Raw genomic sequence first — 27644 nt, 5'->3', positions numbered from 1 at the left:
TGGCAATTTGATCTCTGGTTCCTCTGTCTTTTCTAAAACCAGATTGAACATCTGGAAGTTCACAGTTCACGTATTATTGAAGCCTGGCTTGGAGAATTTTGAGCATTACTTTACTAACGTGTGAGATGAGTGCAATTGTGTGGTAATTTGAGCATTCTTTGGCATTGCCTTTCTTTGGGATTGGAATGAAAACTGACCTTTTCCAGTCCTGTGGCCACTGCTGAGTTTTCCAAATTTGCTGGCATATTGAGTGCAGCTCTTTCACAGCATCATCTTTGAGGATTTGAAATAGCTCCACTGGAATTCCATCATCTCCACTAGCTTTGTTCGTAGTTATGCTTTCTAAGGCCCACTTGACTTCAAATTCCAGGATGTCTGGCTCTAGGTGAGTGATCACACCATCGTGATTATCTGGGTCATGAAGATCTTTTTTGTATAGTTCTTCTGTGTATTCTTGCCACCTCTTCTTAATATCCTCTGCTTCTGTTAGGTCCATACCATTTCTGTCCTTTATTGTGGCCATCTTTGTGTGAAATGTTCCCTTGGTATCTCTAATTTTCTTGAAGAGATCTCTAGTCTTTCCCATTCTCTTGTTTTCCTCTATTTCTTTGCACTGATCACTGAGGAAAGCTTTCTTATCTCTCCCTGCTATTCTTTGGAACTCTGCATTCAAATGGGTATATCTTTCCTTTTCTTCTTTGCTTTTTGCTTTTCTTCTTTTCACAGCTATTTTTAAGGCCTCATCAGACAGCCATTTTACTTTTTTGCATTTCTTTTTCTTGGGGATGGTCTTGCTCCCTGTCTCCTATACAGTGTCACGAACCTCTGTCCATAGTTCATCATGCACTCTGTTTATCAGATCTGGTCCCTTAAATCTATTTCTCACCTCCACTGTATAATCATTAGGGATTTGATTTAGGTCATACCTGAAAGGTCTAGTGGTTTTCCCTACTTTCTTCAATTTAAGGAAAAAGTGATTCATTCTTTCTTCTGTGCCTCCCTAAGATAGTATCTCAGTAAGCAGGGCTCCCTGTCCTTGAGATTGCATGCGTGTTTATCAGACACTGGGGGGTGGTCCTTGCTGGTGCTGACAGGGGTCTGGCATTTATTCTAGCTCTGCCTTGGTCATCAGATGCTGAAGTGTGTGGCTGCTGCCACTTGTGGTCCAAGCTTTCTCAGGTCAGTTGGGGCTCAGGTGTCTGTTTTGTCCATGGTAAACTGAATTCATATCAGAGCGAGACCAGAACACACAAAGAAGGCTTTTTGATGAATAGCTTAGCCTGAATAATTTGCAGGTACATCCAGTACTTTGGCCACCTCATGCGAAGAGTTGACTCATTGAAAAAGACTCTGATGCTGGGAGGGATTGGGGGCAAGAGGAGAAGGGGACGACAGAGGATGAGATGGCTGGATGGCATCACTGACTCGATGGACGTGAGTCTCAGTGAACTCCCGGAGTTGGTGATGGACAGGGAGGCCTGGCGTGCTGCGATTCATAGGGTCGCAAAGAGTCGGACACGACTGAGCGACTGATTTGATCTGATCTGATGCAGAGACAGTGTTTTGATTATTTGTGGTCGAGCTGAATTTGTTAAGTGAACTCCTGGAAATGTAACTTGTACTCTCAAAACTCCATCATTGGCATGCCTGAGACACAGTCTAACCTTTGGATGTAGTTCTGCTAATATAATTACCTTGCTGTCTTTTAAAGGTGGCTTTTAATTGGGTTCTGACGCAGCAGCTGCTGTTGAGGTTCTGGTTGCAGCCTTTCAATAACAGGTTCATTAAGTGTTTCCTCTTCCCGGACTGGGCATCTGGCCTTGGATGGTAGCCAGCTGTTGCTGAAATGCCATCGCTTATAGGATTGCCCTTTAAACCACTGATTTGTTATTTTGTTGACTTGCAACTCCTTTTCTCTCAAGTTTAACTGGAGCTTTATTGAATACAGTGCTAAACTCAATTCTTCCCCTTCTCAGTGGGCTTTTCATCAGGTTATTTCCCCCTAGTTCATAGCATTTAGTCCTCTGGCTAGACAAGAGGTTTAAGAATTAAAGACAGCTTGTCATTTATGGGCTCAGGCCTGTCCGTAGGGTAGTGCAGTGGATTCTCTCACAGGCAAGTCTTCTGATGATTTATGCCCAGGTAACACAAGAAGTCTCTTGGCCAGTTTTTGCCTTTTTTGTAAAATTGTGCTGAAAATTCTAGGGTTTTTAAGAATTTATCTCTAGGATTGTTGTCCTGAGGGATTTTTAAAATTATAGTATAAATGATTTATAATATTATATTGGTTTCAAGTGTAAAAAATAGTGATTCAGTGTTATTATGGATTAAAAGCTTTTGTCCTGAGTATTTTTAATTTGTTTGAAGAAAATGAGTATGTAATAATCATACTGAATAAAGAGAAGTTTGCAGGGGCTGGTAAGGTGGGACAACAGAAAGAACTTGGGTTTCATCTTTGGTTTTTAATCTCAGAGCAGCTGTGTGGGACTGGTCATTTTTCAGGCCCCAGGAGGAAACTGTGGGCAGGCCCAGTGTATTTTCTGATCATTCTCATATAATAAAAAGTTCTCCAGTCATATTTCCTTCCCAGACAGTCTCAGCTTGGTAATTAATATATCTAGCCTCAAACAGACTGATTTAAAGTGACATCTTCCCCGTCCCTGGCTCAGATTCTAGGTTCACTTTGTCAAATTCCACCCAAAGAAAACCTATTGGTAATTTTATTAGAATATATTGAAAGTACAGATTAATTTGCTCTTTAGAGGTGATAAACTTATTTTCTTAGGTCCTTCAACTGCTTATGTTTCTTTGCTATTGCAAATGCTGTGTTTGCAAAATTAAGTTACTTATTTGTTGATATTGTTCCAAAGTGCAATACATTTTGTATATTGATTTTTGCATCCAATAATTTTGAGGGATGCTCTTATTTTAATAGTGTGTCAATGGATTTTTAGTATAGACACTTACATCATCTGTGCAAAATGATTTCCCCCCTTGCTTTCCATTTCTTTTTTCCTTTATTTTTCTATGTTGCCCTCCAGACAGAATTGGTAATTAGAAGTGGTGATAATTGCAATTTTTCTTATTCTTGATTTTAGAAGGGCTGCTTATAATAATTTACCATTAGGTGAAATATTTGTAGTAAGTTTTTGGTAGAAATCCTTTATTAGGTTCAGAAATTTCACTTTTGAGTTTGCAAAGAATTGTAATCATGTGTTTGTATAGAATTTTACCAAATACCTTTTCTGTATGTGAGGCATTGTAAGTTGACTCTTACTGAGGGGTATTAAGATGCAATCTATGGTATCTTCCAGGTGCAAAGTCATTGCCAAGTGGACTGGGAATGTTATTAAATTTTGAAATATGATTTACATAATGCTGATGTGTTTTATAAGCATATACTCTTTGTAGGGAAGTACTGTCTTGTTATGCTATTATGCCTCAAAAATAAAAGACAACTTGGTTTGTTTTTCTTCCCAGTATTACTTTACTGTCCTTTTTGGCCACGAAGGTCAGAAGCCACTGGAGCTGCGCTGTGAGGAGGAGCAGGATGGTAAAGAGTGGATGGAGGCCATTCACCAAGCCAGGTATGGGAGCCGCTGGATTGTCTGGGTTTTGCATTGAGGTTTCACCATCAGTGTTAGTTTTGGGCAAACTTGCAATTCCAAGTTGGATTTCCCCTTAGTACCTCCTCCTCAGTCATGTGTGAGACGATTCTTTATGCTTTCTGTGGTTATATTCTAGCTGAAGATTAAAGGTAATAGATACAGCAATAGTAATGATGATTACTGAACACAGGGTTTGTGCCTATGTGCCAGGCCCTGTTACAAGTGCCTCTCAATTAAGGAATCTGTTAAATGCTCGGATTCCTTATCCTCTCAACAATTTGTGAGAGGCACGTCATGGTTAACCCCTCTTTTACAGATAAGGAAACCAAGACCTGGAAAGTTAGTTTGCTTGCCTGAGGCCTCACAGCTAGTGAGTGGCAGAGCTGGGATACAGACCCAGCCGAGTCTCCCCTTGGAAACCCTGCCCCGTGCAGCCTGATTATCAAGAAAGGCAACACCAGCTGCCATCTGGGGAGATGGAAGAGTGTGCTTTTGCTTCCTCCTAAGAAATACCAGAAAGGTAGACATGAGCACACTTGGCCTCAAACGGGAGTGAGAAATCCACAAGAGACACACAGGCAGACCTCTCTCTTTTATTTTTCATATTCAGTTCCAAAGTCCTGTCCATTTTTGCTTTGAATGGCTCTTGTGCTCCCTGCTTTTTTCCTGTCCCCACCGTGACTCCCTGCTTGAAGTTTCAGGGCGAAACTCAGTCTGGGACACATGACTTTCTTTGCCGGACATGACCCCCTCCTTCACCTATAAGTCCACTCATGTCTGTGTCTGTATCTGCCACCCACTCCCGGACCCTTTCTCCACAAGCCAGCGCTCACTGGCCCCCTTCTACAAATGACCACAGTGTTTGCTTTATTATATGTGGAATATTTAACGACTTAGTACAATGTGGGTTATTTTTCACATATTTCACACGTGTGATTTCTGTTTCCTGAGCTGGACTGTAGACAGCATGAGAGGAGGACGATGGCAACACATTTGTTTCTGAATGGAGCACAGTGCTGATTATGTAGTAGGTCACCAGGAAATATTTTGACATTGATTATAAAGAATTTAAGGTGCTGTCCTGAGTGAGTGTAGGCTGTCCTTTGAACCCTGAAGGCTTTTTCCCCCGTCCTCCCCTCTGCTCCCTTCCCTTTCCCTCCTCTCATCCCCTTCCCCTCTTCTTTCTTCAGCTGCTGTATGTTGACTACTTGCCCTGTGGCAGGCAGCATGCTAAGAGCTCTACATACTCATCTCAAAAAAAAAAAGTCTTCCCAACTACCAGTAGGGTATTATGAACTCTGTTTTACAGATGAGAAGACAAAGGTTCATGATGATTAAGCATATTGGCCAAGGTGTAAAAAGCTGGTTAAACGGAAGAGGGAAGGGCTGGGACTCGAACTCAGGTCTCTTTGACTCCACAACCTTTAACCAATGTTCTATATTGTATTACTCTTCGTTATTGTCTCTTTTTCTCTTCCTGTAATTCAAAGATTAAAGTGGATTAATGTCAGGTCAGGGTTGAGAGTAGATGTTATTTGCAAAAGATTTCAGTTCCTTTTCTTTTCTCCCCTCCAAAATATTTCTCTGAAATGTGCATGGTTGGTGACCAAATGCTGCTCTCCGAGGGGGACCCTGAGGCAGCCTGCTAACATCAGGATCCAGGCACACTGTTCAGCTGTCTTCACTCTCAGGGTCTCTGTCTGACGGTTTTGCTCCAGACTGAAGGCTAATGCAGACTGACTCGCTGTAGAAAGAAAGCCAGGTTTTCAAAGGTGAAAGAAGTATCAAGTTGGCAAGGTAGAACCCTTGGGTCATTTCCAGACACAGTCTTTGTGACCACTTCTGTTCCTTTCTACCTGGGAGTTAAAATGAAGTAAATAATTTAAAACACGTGTATTTGCCCATTTTTTTTTTCTTTCCAGAAAAACCAAGTACCATTAGCAGCCTAAATTCCTTTGTAGTTGCCAAGCAAACATTGTGGTGAACCAAATAGAGTATGAATTACTTTAAAATGGTAAAATTTCAAGTAAGAGGTTTTTTTGGTATACCAAGAAAACTTTGTCATATATATGGAAGTAGGTCAGTAGCTATTTGATATTGACTGCTGTATGATCAATCCAGGGCTTACATGATTTTGTCAGGAAGCATAGATTTTAGAAACCACTAAAGTGGTTTGGTTAATCCAAGTTTTTCTTCTCTTTTAGATGTGAAGATTTGGTTACTAATTCATCATTTTTTTTTGGTGTTCTGACTTTTGGTCTATTAGATTTGCTTTTCCTTTGATTTGAGGTCCAGGACTCCATTGTTTGATGACTTCCTTTTAATTTGACTGTTTTACACCTGTTCTTGTATTTGACTTTTTGTATTGAGATGCTTCTTAAATTTTTGCTTTCTAAATCATAGAAGGTAATAACTTTTTCATTTACATTTCATTAAGTCAAGTTTTTGGTGTAAACTTGGGTCTGTGAAATTCATCCTGACTTTGTTTGTAAATGAGCAGAGCCAGAAAGTTAATGAGGCTGATTCAGAGAAAGAATTTGTCAGCCCTTTTTGCTTGAAATTGTGCTAATTAAACAACTGGTTGTTAACTAAACATTTCACCTTTAGAGGACAGCCTGATGGCATTATTTTGGTATTACTGCCTTTTTAATAGCAGATGCTCAATAATTATGGTTTTATTGATCCCTCTTTTTAAGTATGAGCTTTTGATGAACTGATGAGTATTTTAGTCTGAGACTAGTTCTTTTCTGAGCTATAGATCCTTCTGTAGGTACTACACAGAAACAGGGACTGCTCAGAATCCTTCTCTTGATCACTGCTCCTCTTTCCCTGGGGTGTTTATCAGTGCTGGCCTGGGCGTTCTATCTTTGGGGTGTCATGAGAATCACATTTTTGAGGCTGGCTTTTGTACCTCCGAGCTGCATCGACTTGATTTGCTTTCAGAGGATCTTTAGGTCGTTTCCTGGTATGTTCAGTTGTTTGTTTTCTTCCTTAGATCTGGCCCAGGAAGATATCTTTTTGGAAATTGATATTCTCATTTTGAAGCTTTAACCTTGTCCAGGAAGCTTGTTTTACAGTTTTGCTCAAAGTTGGTTGCTATTACCTTTCTAGAAATTGGCACATTTAAAATATCATTTCATTATGTATTACTGGCTTTGGTTCACAGGAAGGTGATAATGTTGTAGGAATGGGGAGGCCCCCCTACAGGGCCCCAAGAGCAGGCTGTTGTCTAACACTTGGAAAAGAATTGTCAGAGGAGACACATGTCCTGACAAAACAAGAGATTTTATTGGGAAGGGCACCCAGGTGGAAAGCAGTAGGGTAAGGGAACCCAGGAGAACTGCTCTGCCGCGTGGCTTGCAATGTCAGGTTTTATGGTGATGGGATTAGTTTCCGGGTGGTCTTTGGCCAATCATTCTAATTCAGAGTCTTTCCTGGTGGCGCACGCATCGCTCAGCCAAGATGGATGCTAGTGAGAGGGATTCTGGGAAGTGGATGGACACGCAGTGTCTCCTTTCGACTTTTCCCGAACTCTTCCGGTTGGTGGTGGCTTATTAGTTCCGTATTCCTTATCAGGATCTCCTGTCGTGAAACAACTCATGCAAATGGTTACTATGGTGCCTGGCCAGGGTGGGCCGTTTCAATCAATGTGCTTCCCCTAACAATAGCAAGGCTTAGTCTTGTTTTTGTTGAGATGAGGTGAAGCCAGAGTATTTTAATAGTAATGAAGTCTGTACTTGTTCTAGAAATGGTTTGCCATTTAGATATGGAGCTTTGGACATTTCCAGTAACTTGATATTTCTTTGTTCTCTTGGCCATATCTGTCCACCGTGGTTGATTCGGTTGTAGGCATTGTTGTGGTTGTTGTTCAGTCTCTCAGTTGTATCTGACTCTTTGCAAGCCCATGGACTGCCGCACGCCAGGCTTCCCTGTCCTTCACCAGCTCCTGGACCTTGCTCAGACTCATGTCCGTTAAGTCAGTGATGCCATCCAACCAACTCGTCCTCTGCTGTCCCCTTCTCCTCCTGCCCTCAATCTTTCCCAGCATCAGGGTCTTTTCTAATGAGTCAACTCTTCACATCAGGTAGCCAAAGTATTGGAGTTTCAGCTTCAACATCAGTCCTTCCAATGAATATTCAGGATTGATTTCCTTTAGGATTGACTGCTTTGATCTCCTTACAGTCCCAGGGACTCTCAAGAGTCTTCTCCAACACCACAGTTCAAAAGCATCAATTCTTCAGCACTCAGTCTTCTTTATGGTAGCCATTATGACAATTAAAAGCATTGATCCAGTTGATTGTGGGTCTTTAAGGGCTCATTGGCTGACATGATAATGTCCACAGCTCTTTTCCCTCTGAGTTTCATCTGCTGGAGCCCTGAGCAAATGGAACCTCGGAAGTTAGAAGGTAGTCATGTCTTGGAAGAGGATCCAGTTGAACCAGAGGTACCAAGGCTTTTCTCATTCTGATCTAAGCATAAGACCTGAAGGACCTGGTTGATGGCAGTTAGGTAGGTGGAAAGTATTTCAGAGTTGTAGAGGGTAGACTTCAAAGGATCTTGTGCCAGCCTGGAAATGGACAGTGTCGGACCAGGGTGGCATCCCTAGCTTGGATGGTGTCACTCCCTGAGAGGGCATATGATGACTGCGAGGAGGACTATGGGGCAGGATGACAAGTGCTGGCCAGGAAGGGCTTCTGCAGGGAACTGTGGTGTATGAATGCCTGGAAGGGGGAGTAGGGAACCGGGCAATACTGGTGGGTCTCCTTGCCCACTGGTATGTCAGGTATGGGAGAATGAGCATCAGGGGCTCCTAGAGAAGTCAGGTGTGTCCTGAGGGGAGAGCTGGCTCTGGGTTTCTACCGGGTCTGAGGTCAGGGGAGGGCTTGTGAAACATCAGAGCCATGGAAAACGTGGTGCCTGATGTTGCACACCATGGGGTGTGTGTGGCTTTGCTCACCTGCAGAGCTCTTGCTTATGCTCTCAGTGTTTGAGACGGTCCTGCTATCTTTTGCCCGCTTTGCCTCCAACTTCTCCAGCTAAAACTCAACACCTTCGGTGCTCTTTCCTCCCTTTTGTGTGTGCCTGTGGCAGGTGGCTCTTAGGTTTTCCTTCATGGGGAAGGTATTTGCAAGAGAAAAAGGAACTGGGCATGTGACTCGGTCCCATAAAGCTCACATTGGGTTTTGTTTGGCTAGGGCTTGCCACAGCCCTTTCCTTCACCCTGAAGTCAGTTGTGAACTTGATGAGTGGAGAAACTTAATCCTCCAGTTAAGGTTTTCAGTTAAACCTTGTCTTCTTGTCCACTAAAGAAAGCTGTAATCCAGCTTCTTGGGTCTGTGCCTGAGGCAGCCTCCTTCATATTCTCTATCTCTTCACCTCTCCCTCTAAAACACACATACACACACACACACACCCATGGTAATTGCACCAAACACCTAATGCCTGTAACCTCGTTCTTTTTACCTGGCTAGAGGCTTACTTTGGAGCAAAGTGTATAATACAAAATCTGTCCAACACTGAAGGCCACTGTATGTATCCTGTCATCCCCATAAAATTAGCACTTTGTAGATTGAGCATGGGAAAGTCCTTCACAAGTCAGAAGCGTGATTACACAGAAAAGCTGAAAATGTTTTATGTATTACAGCAAAGCCCCAAGACTAGGAAATCAGAAACGTATGGTAATGTTATACAGCCTACAGCAATCCCAAGGGCATATTTTGTAGTCTTCTTGTAACAGTAAGACTGCCACTGTTAAAAAGCTGAAGATGTGGATTTTGTGTGTTTGAGATTTTGTCTTTCTTTACCAAGAAGGTCTGTCAGACCTTTGCCTCCACATCTGCCACAATGAAAGAGACTTCAGCACTTTTCCCCTTAGAGTTTGAAGAGTGCAACACAAAAGAAAAGGAGTAGTGTTTGTGGACTGAAAGATTTGCTTGGTTGGATAGTAGAAATTGTTTTCTGTGGAGAAAAATTGGGCTTGGATTGTCTTCTTTGCAGCCCTTTGTTAATCCTCCTACCCGTCAGTTATCTTTCCTGTTCCTCACAGAGTGTTTGCCTCAGATGCTTGTCTTGTCTCCTTCCTTAAGCGTCAGCTGACACCGCAGCGTGACCTTGAGTCTCCACTCACAGAGCGGGTCCTCATGTGCACGTGGGCTCACCCCCTGCAGGGGGCCGCCTCCAGAGAACCTCTCTGGTTCAAGGAAGATCTCTACCATTGGCTTCTTCCCTCTGATTTTCTTGCTGGATAATTGATTCATTTCTCTCTTACAGTTCCAATGGCTTTTCCTGAGCCTCCTCTCTCCCTTTATCCTGCTCAACATGACTTTTCTCTTGTGTTCTTTGGTTTTTCTTAAATATTTGTCTCCCACCTAAAAACCAGAAACCCTTTGCCTTGGCCCTAAATCCTCCTCTAGCTGCTGACCACTCTTGAAAGTGCAGCCAGGTTTTTTGGAGAAATGATTTGTTTGTTCTTTCTTTGTACACACTCCTGCTCTTTCCAGCCTCTGGGGGTGAGTTTCTGTCTCTCCCCCATTGAAGCTGTGTCACCTGGGTCAACATGACTTTCCAGAGCTTTACCCTCCTTATGTAACTTCAACTTGCCATTTTGTATTTGGTACTTATTTTTGAATTACACAAATAATGCCTATAAATTCAAGTTCTTCAAAAAGAAAATGAAAATTTAAACAATGCACAAGTACAGAGGGTAAAAAGTTCTAGTTTCCACTCATATCCTTCCCCTCTCCCCCAACATTCCCCAAGCCTACTTATTTCCTCAGAGGTACTTACTGGTCACAATTTGTTCTGTTTTTTTCCCCCCTTCGTATTTGCACGTGTGTGTATAGATAGACTGATACTCAGTAAGCCCAAAACTAAACTCAGTTTTCTGCAAGAGGTCTCCCTTCCAAATGTGTATCATTCTGATCTGTCCTCCACATGATTACCAGAATACCCTTTCTGAAGAAAACATCTGATCTTCTAGAAGAATTCCAGGGTGCCCTTGAGTAATTTTAGTTATTAAAGTCAATTTCCTTATAATATAAAAATTTAAACAGATACAAGGGTCGGGAGAATAGTATGATGGTCCCCCATGCTGCTTTTAAGGAAAAAAAAAATTCATTCATTCAACTGATGTTTATTCCCTCCCTAGCAAGTTCTGGGATGCAGTGAGCCAGTCAAGCAAGGACCCTCTGAGCTAACCTTTGTGAGCTTCTCATGCCATCCCACACCACACCACCGCCACCTCCCATGTCCTGAGCTCAGGAATTCTGATGTGCTGGGGTGTCCCTCCAGCCTGAGTAACTCCAGCTCGTCTTTCAGGCTCAGCTCTCAGTCATCTGCACCATCTTCCTGGATCCTCTTTCTCCAGCTCAGGGAAGTGCTGACCATTCCCTTCTTTGAGCCCCTACTGTAACCTCTTATTTATCTCTGAGCCTCTATGAGATTATTGCATTGATTTGTTTCTCTGCTTCTCCCTGTCAGCTTGAATTCCTTCAACACAAATGTGTCCTGCTCATCTCTTATCCCTGCTCTTGGCACAGGGCCAAGTTGCTTTTCAGAAATGTGGGTACCAGTTTAATCTCCCTCTGCTAGGGCATGAGAAAGCTGGAATCATTTTTTAAAATCTTTATTATATTGATGGGTAGAGAATGGTATCTTGTGTAATGAGTATTTCCGTGATTATTGGTGAGACTATTTTTTGCTATTGTTAATATTTGTCTCTACTACCTATATGAATTACTATCTCATATCCATTCTCCATTTTTCCAATTGGTGTTTTTCTTATCAGTTTGTTTGTGAGCTCTTTGTGTGACAGATATTTTCTATTTTTCATATTTGTTATAAGCCCATGTCATTTTTTATCTTGTACTTAAATCTATGGCATTTTTGACATAAAATTTTTTGATTTATCATGCAGTGAAAATACTGGTTTTGGGGAGAAGTCATTCCATTGCTTTTTACAAAGTATTATTATTTTAAAAATTGAGATGTAATTCACATACCATAAAAATGTACCATTTTAAAGATTGTGATTTCGTGATTTCTGGTATATTCACAAAATTATGCAACCATCACCACTACCTAATTCCAGAACATTTTCAACACTCAAGAAAAAAACCCCATCAATTAGCAGTTACTCCCTATTCCCTGATTTCCCTAGCCCTAGCCAACCACTGATCTACTTGCTGTCTCTATGGATTTGTGAATTCTGGACATTTCATGTAAATGTATTTGTCTCTGTCCCTGGTGGCTCAGACGGTAAAGCGTCTGCCTGCAATGCGGGAGACCTGGGTTCGATTCCTGGGCCAGGAAGATCCCCTGGAGAAGGAAATGGCAATCCACTCCAGTACTCTTGCCTGGAGAATTCCATGGACGGAGGAGCTTGATAGGCTACAGTCCATGGGGTCGCAAAGAGTCGGACACGACTGAGTGACTTCACTTTCACTTCACTTTCTTTCACTTAACATAATGTTATCAAGGTTCATTCATGCTGTAGCATAATCAGCCCTCCACCCTTTTTATGGCTGAATACTATTCCATTGTGTGACTATACCGCTTTTTGTTCATTCATTAATTGGTGGACATTTGGGTTGTTTTCTCTTTTTGCTGTTCTGAGCAGTGCCACTGTGAATATTTGTGTACTAGATTTTGTGTGGATTTATGTTTTCAGTTCTCAGATGGCACTAGTGGTAAAGAACCCAGCTGCCAACACAGGAGATATGAGAGACACGGGTTTGACACGCATTCAATCCCTGGGTTGGGAAGATTCCCTGGAGGAGGGCATGCTAACCCATTCCAGTGTTCTTGCCTGGAGAATCCCATGGACAGAGGAGCCTGGAGGGCTACAGTTTATAGGGTCACAAAGTGTTGGACATGACTGAGCAACTTAGCACAAGGCAAGAATTATTGGCTCGTGTAGCATCTGTATGTTTAGCTTTTCAGGGAACTGCCAGACTGTTCCCCCGTGGATACACTACTTTCCATTCCCACTAGCAGTGTATGAGGGTTCCAGTTTCTCCACAGTCCCACCAACACCTGTTTCCATTGCTATTTTGTTCAGAGTCCTCATAGTAGAAATTAAACATGAAAATTTATAAACACCTTTAATTCATTTGTGTTTAATGAATATAGTTAGATATATACTTTGGCTCAAGAATTTTTGGTGATCATAAAGAGAATTCTACCAATACTTACTTATGCATATTTGTAAAGAAAGAAAAGTCTCAGTGTTAGGAAATTGTGATATAAAACATGTTCCTCACTTTTTAAATATAGTACTATACTATAAAATGTATTTAGTTTTAGAAGCATTCCTTAACATTTCTTTCTGTCAAAGTAATAACTTTACCATTATTGGCTTTCTGTTATACTTCCTTATAACAATGTTTTGCTCATTTTTTATATTTAATTGTGCTTTAGAAAAGATTAGTGACAACTTTTCACATGTCCCAAAATTAATCAGATGTTGTAAGTAATGAACTACAACTGTGAACTGAAAAGAAAGCAGTGTTTAAAAGAGGGAGCTTTTAGTTCAGTCGCTCAGTCCTGTCCGACTCTTTGCGAGACCATGGACTGCAGCACACCAGGCTTCCCTGTCCATTACCAACTCCCGGAGCTTACTCAAACTCATGTCCACTGAGTCAGTGATGCCATCCAACCACCTCATCCTCTGTCATCCCCTTCTCCTCCTGCCTTCAATCTTTCCCAGCATCAGGGTCTTCTCTAGTGAGTCAGTTCTTTGCATTAGGTGGCCAAAATATTGGAATTTCAGCTTCAGCATCAGTCCCTTCCAGTGAATATTCAGGACTGGTCTCCTTTAGGATGGACTGGTTGGATCTCCTTGCAGTCCAAGGGACTCTCAAGAGTCTTCTTCAATACCACAGTTCTAAAGCATCAGTTCTTCGGCACTCAGCTTTCTTTATAGTCCAACTCTGACATCCTTAGTCCTTAAATTTTATTTCTTTTTTTGATCTCTCCTAACAGAGATGCTTGAGTTTCCACTTATTGTAAAGGGGACAGTGTAGGAAAGAAGAGCCTGTTTGTAGAAAAAAAGAGATTAGTGGGAATAAATTAGTGTTAGAACTTCTAACACTGATGTGATACCTGGAAAATATTGATAAGCCAGTGGAGTGGACCTATTGATGTAAGAGCATTTGAGAGCCAGAAAAATGGAGGGTAGCAATGTTAAGGTGGCTATAATGATGCCTGAAGGCCTGGTCTTGCTTAGATAAGGGTGCTGCTGCCTGTGCTCAAACATTGTTTAGCTGGAACCACAATGCTGTCATCCTGAACTGGATTTCTCCAGTTTCCAAAGACTCCACGATGCCTCTGAATGCTGATTCCAAAGTTTTCTCAATAAAATTTAGCATAACCCTGGAGCTAGTGGGACTGTTTCTTCAGTTACCCATTATACAGCATTTTAGTTTGGGTTTTACTATAGTTCTCTCCCTTTCTCTGATATGCTAGATATATATGCTAATTATAATTATAATTGTCTAGCGTATTAGACACATCTCTCTCTCTCATTAGCAAATATATCTTCAATCAAAATAGCTAGGATAAAGGACTTCCCTGGTGGTCCAGGGGCTGAGACTCTGCGCTCCCAGTGCAGGGGGCCAAGGTTCAATCCCTGGTCAGGAAACTAGATCCCATGTGCCTCAACTTAAAGACCCTGCATGCCACAACTAAGACCTGGAGCAGCTGAAGGAACAAAAAAAGACAGGGCAGAATAACTAGGATAAGGTTCTGGCCCAAGTAAAATTCCTTCCTGATAATTTTAAGGCCTGTGATTTTATACTGTGCCTTATCTCTGAACTCTTCAGGATTCTACTGGAATATTTCTTCTCTCTTGCATGGAGTAGTGGTTTTGATTATAAATATTACCCAAGAATATTTTATTCCCATATATATTTCTCAGACTTGCCATCTGTTGGTACTCAACAGCTTAGTTTGGTTTTCATCATGTTCATTTATATGGCTTAATTTTATTATTTCCTTTGGCAACGAGGAACCATTTTTTCTCAAGGAATCTTAAACTGAATAACAAAAACTAATATGTGAATAAATTGCAAAACAGAAGTAATGAATAGTTTAGACTGAAACACTTAAGCCTGAGCATTATCTAGTAACCAGAAAATTTAATCAGACAAAACATGTATTGATAATATAGTAGAATAGAAATAACAGTGCTCTGAAAACTCTTACACTAGAGGGAAGCCATGCATGTGTCTTCACTGATTTGACCCAGTCTGTAGTACATTTTTTATTTTACTAGTGGGATACATAAAAAAAAACTATGATTTTTAAGGTGGGATAATATCCCCATAAAAGTAAACTAGGGAGACCCAATGAAATACTTCAAATGACTTGAAAATTATGAGAAAAGAAAATTATTTTGTAAAAAGAATAAACTGTGCAAAACAAATCATATTAAGTGACGTTTTTTTCATTTGACAATGATTTCATTTGAATGACTGTTTTGTGCCAGGTCCCATGCTACATGATCGTCTAGATGATCATCTAGCATGGACTAGTCTTTAACACTTTTCCTGGATTATTGTGGAAATTCCACTGGTTTCCTTTTCTTCTTTATACTCCATCCCTCAGCTCTGTCCTTTCATATCACAGCATCCAGTGTGATCCTGTAAAGAAGTCAGATCTTGCCATGCCTCTGATTAAAGTTCTGCATCTCATACAGGGTGAAAACCGAGACTTTAGATTGGTCCCTAGAACCCTACATGCATTAAAATCCTGTCCCCTCTTCTGCCTCTCATGTATGCCCCCTGGTAAACCGGCCACTTTGCCATTCCCATACAGGCCAGACCCACTCCCACCACAGGGCTTTTGCACTTGCTGTTTCCTCTACCTGGCAGGCTCCCCCTGAGCTGGCCACAAGGCTCTCTTCTCAGATCATTCATTACTCCAGTGCTGGCTTCTCAGTAAAAAGCCTCTCTCATACCCTGGTTAAAATGGTAACCCCGTCTCCCCCATTTCCTTTCCTACTCCTCTATTTTTCTCCTTTAAGGTAATGATCACCAGTAGCATACTGCTTGGGCTTCCCAGGTGCCTTAGTGATAAAGAATCCACCTGCCAATGCAGGAGACATGGATTTGATCCCTGGGTTGTGAACATCCCCTGGAGAAGGACGAAACATTAACAGCACACTATAGATTTTTCTTATATTAATGTCTTTTGCTGTGTTGTTGTTGTTCAGTTGCTAAGTTGTGCCTGACTCTTTGCGACCCCATGGACTGCAGCACACCAGGCTCCCCTGTCCTTCACTGTCTCATGGAATTTGCTCAGATTTATGTCCACTGAGTCAGTGATGCTATCTAACCATCTCTTCCTCTGCCACTCCCTCCTCCTTTTTCCTTCAGTTTTTCCCAGCATCAGGATCTTTTCCAGGGAGTTGGCTCCTTGCGTCAGGTGGCCAAAGTATTAGAGCTTCAGCTTCAGCATCAGTCCTTCCAATGACTATTCAGGGTGGAGTTCCTTTAAGACTGACTAATTTGATCTCCTTGCAGTCCAAGGGACTCTCAAGAATCTTCTCCAAGACCACAATTTCAAGGCATCAATTCTTTGGTGCTCAACCTTCTTTATGCTGCAACTCTCATATCCATACATGACTATTGGAAGGACCATAGCATTGACCATATGGACCATTGTCAGCAAAGTGATATCTCTGCTTTTTAATATGCTGTCTAGGTTTGTCATTACTTTCTTTCCAAGGATCAAGCATCTTTTAATTTCATGGCTGCAGTCACCATCCACAATGATTTTTGAGCCACAGAAAATAAAATCTGTTACTGCTTCTGCTTTTCCCCTTCTATTTGCCATAAAGTGATGGACTGGATGCCATGATCTTAGGTTTTTGAATGTTGAGTTTTAAGCCAGCTTTTTCACTCTCCTCTTTCACTCTCATCAAGAGGCTTCTTAGTTCCTCTTTGCTTTTTTACATGATGTACTCTGCATATAAGTTAAATAAGCAGGGTGAAAATATCCAGCTTTGATGCAGTCCTTTCCCAATTTTGAACCAGTCATTGTTCCATGTCCAGTTCTAACTGTTGCTTCTTGACCCATATACAGGTTTCTCAGGAGACAGATAAGGTGGTATGGTATTCCCACCTCTTTAAGAATTTTCCACAGTTTGTTGTGATCCATACTGTCAAAGGCTTTAACATAGTCGATGAAGCAGCAGTAGATGTTTTTCTGGAATTCCTTTGCTTATCCAGAGAATGTTGGCAATTTGATCTCTGGTTCCTCTGTCTTTTCTAAATCCAGCTTGTCCATGTGGAAGTTCTAGGTTCACATACTGCTGAAGCCTAGCTTGAAGAATTTTGAGAAAAACCTTACTGGCATGGGCACAATTATATGGCAGTTTGAACATTCTTTGGCATTTCCCTTCTTTGGGATTGGAATGAAAACTGACTCTTTCTAGTCCTGTGGCCAGTGCTGAGTTTTCCAAATTTGCTGACGTGTTGAGTGTAGCACTTTCATAGCATCATTGTTTAGGATTTGGAATAGCTCAGCTGGAATTCCATCACCTCCAATAGCTTTGTTTATAATGATGCTTCCTAAGACCTACCTGACTTCACACTCCACGATGTCTGGCTCTAGGTAAGTGACCACATTATCAGGGTTATCTGAGTCATTAAGACCTTTTTTTTTTGCTCTGTACTACAGTGTAAACTTCACAAGAGCACAGGTTTTTTTTGGTTTTTTCTGCTTTGTTTACTCCTGTCTCCAGTGCTTTGAACAGTTTCTGGGTACATACCGGTCAATAAACATTGGATGAAAAAATGAATTTGAAGTCAGAGGGACACATTAAGAAGGAAATAAACATTACATAATCCTGTCTCACAGAGTAAATATCTGTCATTAGGATTGGTGTATGTGGGGTTTCCACTTAAAATTATAGAGGTGCTGGAAAAATACAGAAAAGCACAAAAGAAGTTAATTAAAAATTACCCATAATTTTACTAGTGAAAGAACACCACTTTTTGTATTTGGAGTGCCTATCATTCCCTCTTGGTCACCCCTCCTTCCCAACCCTTATATCTGTGATATATATAATTTTCTCTCTCTGCAATTGAACTTATGTGCATGCACAAAACATGTTTATTTTTGTCTCCTGGAGTTTTTGTTATTGTTGTTGTTCACTTATTAGTAAGTCTTGGATATGTCTTCATTATGTTACTGTTCTTTTAAAATATGATTGTAAATGGCATGTATCATTCCACTGTGTAGATCTACTATTGCTTGTTTAATCACTTCCATATTATATACATGTACATTTAGATTGTTTGCACTTTCTTATAGTCATTAAAATAATTAATGAATGCACATCTTGTTTCTTGTACATCTTTGTGCAAACTTCTGTTTATTTTCCTTGGGTTAGATTATTAGAAGTGTAATTACGATGACCAAGGATGTGTATGACCTTTTTAGTGTATCTTGATACATACTGTGACATAGTTCACTCCAGTATTGTAGCCGTTTTAACATATCTTTGCTGGCGCTGAGTAGCATTGTTTGCTGAAACTCTTGATACATTTGATAAACAATTTTTGAAAAGTGAAAGTTGTGCAGTCATGTCTGACTCTTTGTGACCCTGTGGACTATATAATCCATGGAATTCTCCAGGCTAGGTAGCCTTTCCATTCTCCAAGGGATCTTCCCAATCCAGGGATCAAACCCAGGTATGCCTCATTGCAGGCAGATTCTTTACCAGCTGAGCCCCAAGGGAAGCCCTTGTGAAGGAAACAATTTTTACTTATATGATTAAGTAGTAGCACCTTTTTTTCTGTATTTATTATTCATACATATATTATTTTCTATGAAGTCCTTTTATCTATTTCTTGACTCAATAATTTTAAGCAATATTATTGGCTGCCTGTTATAAAGATGAAGACTTTAAGACTCTTACAAATCTCTTACCTCTCCTTCCTCTGTCCCCTCTGTTTGTGTTACTCACAATGGTTGACTTTATATCTTAAAATCATATCATTAAGCCTCTGTTAATTTACCAACTTTGGACAGTGTGTATTGACTCTCTGCTATGCAAGGTATATAATTTGAGACATTTAATATGTTTTTATTGTTCTTTTCTCTCTTCTAACCCTGAGGTTTTATTACTTTCACTATTATTTATTCTCTGTTTATAAACTTTTTTAAACATTTACCTTCTGTTCTATAAATTTAATTAAACCACTGTTGGTTCTGAAAATTAAAAAACAGTGAGGGTCATTTGCATCATGGTTATACAAATGTTATGTACCAACTATCAAGGCTGGTGTTCAATTCTCTATTGTGATCTAACTCCCTAGGTTACTGAGGAGGAACGCATCTGCTTGATACTCACTTTCTTTAGCTAACCTACGGTTTCTCTTTGGAAGATTTTATAATTTTTCTCTATCCTTAGAGTTCTGATATTTTACCAGGGTGTGAGAGGTTATGACATTTTTTAAATTTGTTCTCTCTGGCATTTGGATTAGCCTTTCTATTTGAACTGTACCGTGTTCAGTTCAAGGAAGGTTTCTTGAATTTCTTGATTATTTTCTCCCCATCACAGTCTCTGTGTTTTTTTTTCCTTTTGAAACTCCCATAAGATAGTTTTTAGACTTCTTGGATCTGTACCCCAGGCTGCTCAAATTTTCTTTCCTATTTTTAATCTCTTTGTGTTTTTGTTCAGTGTTCTTTATCTCTGCCACCACCCAGCTTAGAGTTTAGCCATGTCTGGTTTATTGGTTAGCACATTCATTGACCTGAAAATTTTCAATAATTGTTTTTGTTTCCAAGAACTCTTCCTTTTATCTGATCAGTTCTTTTCCAGCCGCTTTTTATTTTATGGCTTTACTATCCTTCCATATCTCTCTGTAGATAATAAATCTCTGTAGCCTGATTAGCCGTGTTTCCCTAGTATCTCTTCTGTTTGTTCATTTGAGGCTTTACTTATTAACTCTTGCCGCTTGACAGTTTACTCCCCAATGCTTAAAACAATAAACTTCTTGGTGAAAATGAAAAAAAAAAAACAAGAATAATTACAATAAATGCATCATTTACAAAAAAAACAAAAACAAAAAAAAACAATAAACAACTTACGGTCCCCAGCAGTGTCTGTGGCCTGGGAATCTAGGTCTGGTTTTGCTGGATGCGTCTGCCCTGAGGACGCAAGGCAGCAATCCTGGTGTCAGCCAGGTCTGCAGTCACACCTGCAGGTTCAAAAGGTACCCACTCACATGATTGTTGGCTGGATTCACTGCCTTGCCAGTTGTTGGACGGAAGCCTCAGTTTCTCATCAGCTGTTGGCTGAGGCCTCTCTCAGTTTCTGTCTGTGTGGGCCTCTCCATGTAGCAGCTCACGACATGGCAGTGGCCAGCACAAACCGGCAAGATAAGAGAAGGCCAATAATAAGATGGAATCCAGAGTCTCCTTGTGCACTGATCTTGGAAGTGCCGTCCCATCACTTTTGCTGTGATCTGTTCCATCACTAGGGGTCATCTTGCGTGCCGCCTACTACTTTTCTTAGGGATTAATTTTCTCAAGTGTCTAGTGATCTTTGTTTCTAAATGCAGGATCTTGAGGGTTACTGTAGGTAGCTAGCCTGGGCTTAAAGCTGTGACTGTGAACAAGGGTGTGCCTTGTGTGGTTTTGCGCAGGCTTCGTCACCCCCTTTAGTGTGCTTGGGTGGAACCTGTGACTTGCTACCAGCAACTAGTATATAGCAAACACGAGTGAATAGTGGCTTCTAGATTACATTCTATGGCAAAGGAAAAGGGATTTTGCAGGTTAATTAAGGTCCTAAATCAGTTGATTTTGAGTTAATTAAAAAGGAGCTTTTCCTCAGTGGGCCTGACTTAATCAAATGGGGGGGGAGGGCGGCAAGCCCACCCCTGAGGTCAGAGATGCTCTCCTGCTGGTCTTGAAGAAGCAAACTGCCTGAGTTCTGTAGCTGCAAGAAAACCCCTTTTTCCAACAGCCTGAGTGAACGTGAGCGTGGGTTCTCTCATTCACGCCTCTAGAACAGAAGGCACCTGGGCTGACGCCTTGATAGCAACCTTGGGAGACTCTGAGTTGAGGATGCAGCTAAACTGACCCACAGAATCTATGAGATAGTAGGTATGTGCTGTTTAAACCACTATATTTGTGGTAATTTGTTACCCGATAGAAAAGTCACACAGTGTAGTCACACTCCTAGTCCCTTGCCAGTGCCTTTCCCTTTTGCTCTCTGTCTTGTGTCTGCAGTGGATGTGATATAAAGCCAAGCTCTGCTCCCTGAGTCTAACCCCCTCATGAGGAGCCTTCTTTGGGAAGGCGGCCTGCTTTCTACAGAGAGCAGATCTTCGGCTGACTTGAGGGCATGTCATTCCTGCCCATTGGACCTTTTCTTTATCTTGTAAAATGGGAAGAGGAGGAACCTAACTTCCAGATGTTCTGAAGGCTCTTGTTTAATGAAAGACCCTGATGATCCTTCCCTTGCCGTCTCCTGTCCTTTGTGTTTGTTGATTCTGGACTTGGAGTTTCTCTGGCCACTCTTGGTGGGAACCATGCCTGTGCAAGGGGTCTGCCTGTGTGGTTTCCTTGCTCTGATTTTCCCACCGTTCTGATTCTTCTTGGTTTTTCTCTTCATGGAATTTCATAAAACTTCTGGTCTGTTGATGACATATTTTCCTGTTTTATAATGCTGTTATGGTTTCCTTCTCTAAACAAAAACCAGTTTTCCTAGCATTTCAGCAGGACCTTGGAAATGAAGGGAGGCAGATATATCAATGATGAGTCTGCATGAATTCAGCTCTACATACTGGTCTGGACTTTTTATAGAAGAAAATAAAATACTCTTTTGCTGCCTAATACTGATCTAACATGTTTGTAATAAATTTGGCATATTTCTAATAAAACTGGTGAGAAAGGGTAGAGTTTTTATTATAATAAGTAATTTTCTCATGCTCTATTATTACATCTTCCTTTTAAAGTACCCTAAAGCATATTTCTTTGAGGGCTGTGCCTTTTTTTCTCCTTTCCCCCTCTTCCCGTTTACACTTACACAGCCTTTCTTCCTTCTCTTAGGGTAATTTCTTAGAACAAGTGACTTAAAATATTGCTGACACTATGCTTTTTTTTTTTCTAACACTAATGGCACACATGATGTAAGTGCTGAGAAGGTTGAGATAACCGAACTAAAATTGTGATTTTTAGAATTGTATTAAGACTCTTTTAGTTCCAAGTAACAAAAATCTATTTCAAACTAGTGTAGGTTAGAAAGAGAATTTATTACATGGAAACTGCAATAGGATCTCACCAAACCCAAGGGTAAAATTATATTCAGATATCATGAGGGTCTGGGACCAGAAACTAAAGAGCCAAAGGTAATTACAGGAAGTATTTACCCTTCTGTCTCAGACTTTTTCTCTCTTGTCTCTGTTTTTCTGAACATCTGCTTATTCTTTTCTATCTTTGTTTTGGCATGGGTGTGGCCAAATGTGGTGATCAATAATAGTGATCTGAGTTTCCAAGTTTATATCATCTCAGTTCAAGCAAATAAGTCAGAGGCACAGTCCCAGATTCCAAAAAGAAATAATCCAGCTTGGTTTAGCTTGGGCCAGTTATCTCTTTTTAGACCAGTGCATGTGGTCATGAGGGCAGATTTTGTGGTATAAACAGGACTGCCACAGCCCAGGTTCTCAAAGAAGAGGTAGTGGGGTAGAAGATATATCAAGGGGGCAGATAGCTCAAAACTTATCTGTTATTATATTCTTGTTTATATTCAGTGTGCTGTTTCTCATTAGAGAGAGAGTTTATCTTGTGGTTAAGAACATGAGCTTGGGGTCAGATAGACCTTGATTTGAATCCCAGCCCTGCCGCCTATTAGCTGTGAGGATCAGATTCTTTCTCTGTACAATTGAAGTGATAAAGTCTGTCTCTTGGGGTTGCTGGGAGGAAGAGAATATATGTGATACATCCTACATGCTCAGTAAATAGTTATTATTTATTACTGTTATCACATCATATGGAAAAGATTATGGGAATGGATAAACATTTTACCACCCTAAATACCACAAGAAGCTCTGGAAGCAAAAATCTGGGTGCCATAGAGATCAATAAAAAATCTAAGAGAGAATGTCTTGCTTTTCACACTTGGCCAAAGTAGTGGGAACAAGTTAGGCTGATGATGTCAGGGCCCAAGAATCTACACTTGTTTTTAGAATAAAGTTTTTGCCTCTAATGGTTTTGGGAAGCGTGAATTCAGAGGTCGCATAATCCTGAAGAGAGCCAGGCTGGTGGTACAGTCATCAGGGTTCTCTGCAGCCAGGGCCTCTTCTGATGGTTCCTGCATTCATTCTGCTTGGTAGTTGGTCTGTACCCCGTGAAATACTTTAAATATGTGCCATCAATTCAAAGACTTCAGTTTTTATTAAAGAAGTTCCACTATTTTCTTTATAAAATAATAGATTTGTTTTGCATCTTTCTCATTGAAATGATAAAGTTGTGAGTTGCTGCCATCGTAAACTCTTCTAAAGGTTATGTAAAAAGGTGATGTTTCAAAGTCTACATAGTTAAAGAATACCAAATGTAAGCCAAACATTAATGTTTACATAGAGTTAGTTAAACTCTATGGCTTCTTTTTAAATAAACATAGAGTATGCTGTTCTATATGAAACTGTAGTAGAATAATATCTCAATGACTAACTGTAATTTTCTCTTAAGTTATGCAGACATTTTGATTGAGAGGGAAGTATTAATGCAGAAGTACATTCATCTAGTTCAGATCGTAGAGACAGAAAAAATTGCAGCTAACCAACTCCGGCATCAACTTGAAGATCAAGATACAGAAATCGAAAGGCTTAAATCAGAGGTATTTCCTAGTTGATAGACTCCTCATTGTTTCATGTTTATTGTCATCTCCTTACGGTTACTTAAAGCCTATGGGGCAAAATTTTGATCCCAAACTTAGTCCTCTGCCATCACAGGTACATGAGAAATGAATATATTTTCTAAGTTAGGATTAGGTAAATATGTACAGTAAACTATCAGGATAATATGCAGCTTTACATTATGTGTGCTCCTGATGTCCTTCATTTGCTCAAATATTCAAGAATCGACTACAGTATTTATCTGTTTTCAGATGGATTCATAGTAATGATTATTGTGAACCTGTCATAGATTCAGTGTAAAAGTCTGAATGACAACTAAAGAAGATACAAACATGAAGTCAGAAAGTCTTTGCTTTTTTCCTCAGTCCAGAGAGTCCAACCTTCTCCTCTATGGAATTTTGAAAAACTCATTTGGGTTAAATTATGTGACATATGCTAGGGTGCATTTGTTTCCTGAAGCTGGAATTCCTGCCTCCCTCCCTGCCCCACCCTGACTGCGAACTCCTCAGGCTCTGCACCCCCAGAGAGTGAGACTGACTCAGGTGGTCGTGGAGACGGCAGCCGTTGCGGTGTCTGTGGGTCCTCCCTCCTCCCCAAGGTGCCTCCATCTGTATACAGAAACCTGAGTGTACCTCCCCTTGTTGTCCTGTCATCCCTTCTGGGAAGTGAGCAATACCTGAAGAATTGCAGAGGAATGTAGAAAGTGCAGTTTTTCCACTCTTTCTGACCAGTGGTGCAATAGTGTCCTCTTAGCTTCAAAGAAAAGAACAGGACAGAATGAAACCTACTGCTGATTGTAACTTTGTTGATAGAAACAAACCGCAGGCTCCTCAATCTGGGTAATTTCTTGTTTCTCTGTCATTCAACATTTTCTTCTTCATTTCCTCACATCTTCTTCTGAGACTTACTCTGCAAATTCTGAGAGGGTTTTCACCTCCTGCTGCCCGTGTACCTCACCTCCAGCAGACAGAGCAGGGTTTAAGCTGATGTTCCCATTGGGATCTGATTGCTTCTCTGAGGATGAAAAGTTGCAGACTGTTCACCATATCATTAGTGTTGTTAACTTCCCGATCCAACCCTGAAATCTGAGATAGTGAAAACAACAATAGAAAACATAACAAACCTGCATTTTAAAAGACTATATCAGGCACTGTAATTTAAAACAAAATTATTGTGTTCTGTCTTCGCCACAGTTAGCTAGAGCAGATGCTTGTCTTCCAAGTGAAAGAGGTTGGCATTTACTCCATGAGAGAAACTCAGCACCAAGCAGTGTTCCCCAATATTTATTTGTGTGTGCTTATCTGCCTTCACTATGTTCTTTTTTAGTCTGAATATATATTGCAGCCACAAACTGTCAGTAGCAGGTCTGTCTTGTGTGGTTGCTTGACAGGAGCCATAATTTATTTCCCACTCCTTTTATTTGCCCACTTCCCTGCCAGAAAAATGGCAGAGGAGAGAGTTTGGTAATGGGGACAAAATGTAAAGACAAGTCTGAGTGGGCAATTATGATCTCAGCGTTTTAAGTGTTTGCTTGTTGGTAAAGTCTGAATCGGTCCTTAAGTTTTCAGGAGCCTGCAGTTGAGTGATGGAGATTCTCTGTCCAGGGAATTTCATTGCTAAGTGTGGTTCTGAGGCTACCTGGTTTTGAGTCACAAAAATGAGCTGAGGCTATAAAGAGATCCCCCAGGTGGTTTCAATTCTTTTTGCCTTTTTGTGTTTTCTTGACTGGCTTGGCCGAGCCCCTGGGCTCTGGAGTTCCCTTTGCAGTTACCATTTTCCCTAGGAGATCTGTGACTCTGCTGTATAGAAAGCATGAGCTTGGAGCTGAGTGTCACTGCATTTGGAGATCAGAGGGCTTTACAGGAAGCTGCCATTGATGAGATGCTTGACACACCACTGAGATACTGAGAAGGCCTTGGTCTGGTCATCGCTGGCAGTCAGGGTCTAGTTTTGGACTCACGTTTCTGTAACCCAGGCCCCCGTTCACACTCTCCACAGTCACTTCATATAAGCACTTTTGTTAGCAGCATAATAAGACAAGTTTGGGGTAAAGTTCAGGCTTCCCCTGCCTTAGCATCAAACGAAGATAATGTGCCTGAAAAGTGAATGTTTCCTGAGGATCTTATAAGTTACCTTGTAAGCATAACTTCCTGTGATATATGGCTTTAGCCTAGTGTTTCCCAAATCATGAAATGGACCAATTTTGTGTTACAGATTATCGCTCTTAATAAAACAAAGGAACGAATGAGACCTTACCAAAGCAATCAAGAAGATGAGGATCCAGACATCAAGAAGATAAAAAAGGTAGGGTTTCCAGCTTTGGGCGAGTGTGGTGGGGACCAGTTGTCTTTCTGTAGTGATGTCTTTGCCACCCTGACTCTGAGCTAAGAACAATCTTGGTGTTTCTCTCCCAATGGCTTCCTGACTTCTGCTTCAGAATTATCACACACGGTTACTTCTCTGGAAAAGCTTTGGCTTGAGATTTCTTTGTGGATTCTGTGAGAAGGGTGCAAAAGGTGGACATTAAGACAGTGGTATTCTCCATTTGGGTTATTTAAGTGCTGCTGAATTTTCTGGTGTTTGTGCTACTTTTATATTTTAGGGAGTATTTTTTAAATTACACTTCAAAAATGTTTCTTTTAGCTTTAGTCTTCAGTGTTTATTTAGAGAAGTTTATTTTTTTGAGCATGTGAGAAAACTGAGTGAATCAATACATCTGCTCAGGTTTCTGTTTTATTGTTGTTTCTTTCTTGTTTAACATCCACATAATCAGCAACTCCTTCCATCTTCCTGTCACAACTATACAACTCCTGCAATTAACCAGACCCTGGCACTCTATCTAGTCTACTGTGTTTGATTTAAGTCATCTCGGTTTTGAGTTCCACAATCTTAGTTGTCCTGTGTAAACGCACTGATTCAGCTGTGTTAATATTATGTTAAAAGGTGCACAGTTACAGAATTTTATTTCTTCTTCTTTTTTTCTTATTCCTATTTGCAATAAAGCTTTAAATATTGCTCAGAATTTGAAAAAGAAAAGCTCCTCAGGACTAAGTTGCACTGTTTTCAGTTTTCAAGAAATAACAAAGTAAAATAAAAACATTTCTCTCTTAGAATTTGAAAATCTTTAAATTAAATTTGGTTTATATCATTGTTACAAGATGAATGCTGTTCAGTTCAGTTCAGTTCAGTCGCTCAGTCGTGTCCAACTCTTTGCGACCTCATGAATTGCAGCACGCCAGGCCTCCCTGTCCATCACCAACTCCCGGAGTTCACTCAGACTCACGTCCATCGAGTCAGTGATGCCATCCAGCCATCTCATCCTCTGTTGCCCCTTCTCCTCCTGCCGCCAATCACCATTCTTTTAATAACATGCAGTTCCATATAAACAAAGATATCACTAAAATACAATTGTAGTACTGTCCTGTTGTAGAAAATGCTAGCAAATAAACAAGCCAGCTTTTGCACGGCAGGCAATATTGCTCAAGTAAATAGATTTTGTTTGTGTTAATCACTCAAGTCATGCCCAACACTTTGCAATCCCATGGACTGTAGCTAGCTCACCAGTCTCCTCTGTCCGTGGAATTCTCCAGGCAAGAATACTGGAGTGGGTTGCCATTTCCTTCTCTAGAGGATCTTCCTGACTCAGAGATCGAATCCAGATCTCCTGCATTGCAGGCAGATTCTTTTATTTAACACAAATTCAGTTGATTTTTGAAAATATTTCTGTTAAATGGAGGAATAATGATAAAATACATTTTATAGTTTCCTGTCTTCCTCTTTCATAATGGAAATAATTTTTTAAAAACCTTACTTTTAAATTTGTTAACAGGTTTTGAATTTGACTCAATTGCCCTTTATGTCCCCAGTCAGACTAACGTCTCTGTGGAAAAGGATGTTTACAAATGAATTGTGCGTGTGTGTGTTAGTTGCTCAGTTGTGTCTGACTCTTTGCAACCCTATGGACTATAGCCTACCAGGCTTCTCTGTCCATGGGATTTTCCAGGCAAGAGTACTGGAGTGGGTTGCCATTTCCTTCTCCAGAGGATCTTCCCGACGCAGGGATCAAACCTGGGTCTCCCGCATTGTTGGCAGAGGCTTTACCATTGAAGCCACCAGGGAAGTCCCACAAATGAATTAGATACTCTATGCTGATCTTTACAAATAGCAA

The 27644-nt window shown here is 40.7% G+C and overlaps 1 protein-coding gene across 5 annotated transcripts in view; it reads left to right on the top strand.

Annotated features, from left to right (window-relative positions):
- RASGRF2 (Ras protein specific guanine nucleotide releasing factor 2) overlaps positions 1-27644 on the top strand; it is a 260971-nt gene that overhangs the window by 72696 nt on the left and 160631 nt on the right. For 3 of the 5 annotated variants that reach the window (XM_006065110.4, XM_006065111.4, XR_006553204.2), the window contains exons 2-4: positions 3481-3587; positions 23310-23457; positions 25691-25780. In XM_006065110.4, the coding sequence (XP_006065172.3) occupies positions 3481-3587; positions 23310-23457; positions 25691-25780 (345 nt within the window). Of the gene's footprint in view, positions 1-3480; positions 3588-23309; positions 23458-25690; positions 25781-27644 lie in introns of those variants that run through there. The other 2 variants (XM_006065112.4, XM_044947343.2) reach the window with 2 other exon arrangements.

Source organism: Bubalus bubalis, chromosome 9, assembly GCF_019923935.1.
Source record: "Bubalus bubalis isolate 160015118507 breed Murrah chromosome 9, NDDB_SH_1, whole genome shotgun sequence".
Classification (NCBI taxonomy): domain Eukaryota; kingdom Metazoa; phylum Chordata; class Mammalia; order Artiodactyla; family Bovidae; genus Bubalus; species Bubalus bubalis.
The sequence above is the reverse complement of the archived record's forward strand: the minus strand, read 5'-3'. Positions and strand labels throughout refer to the sequence as shown.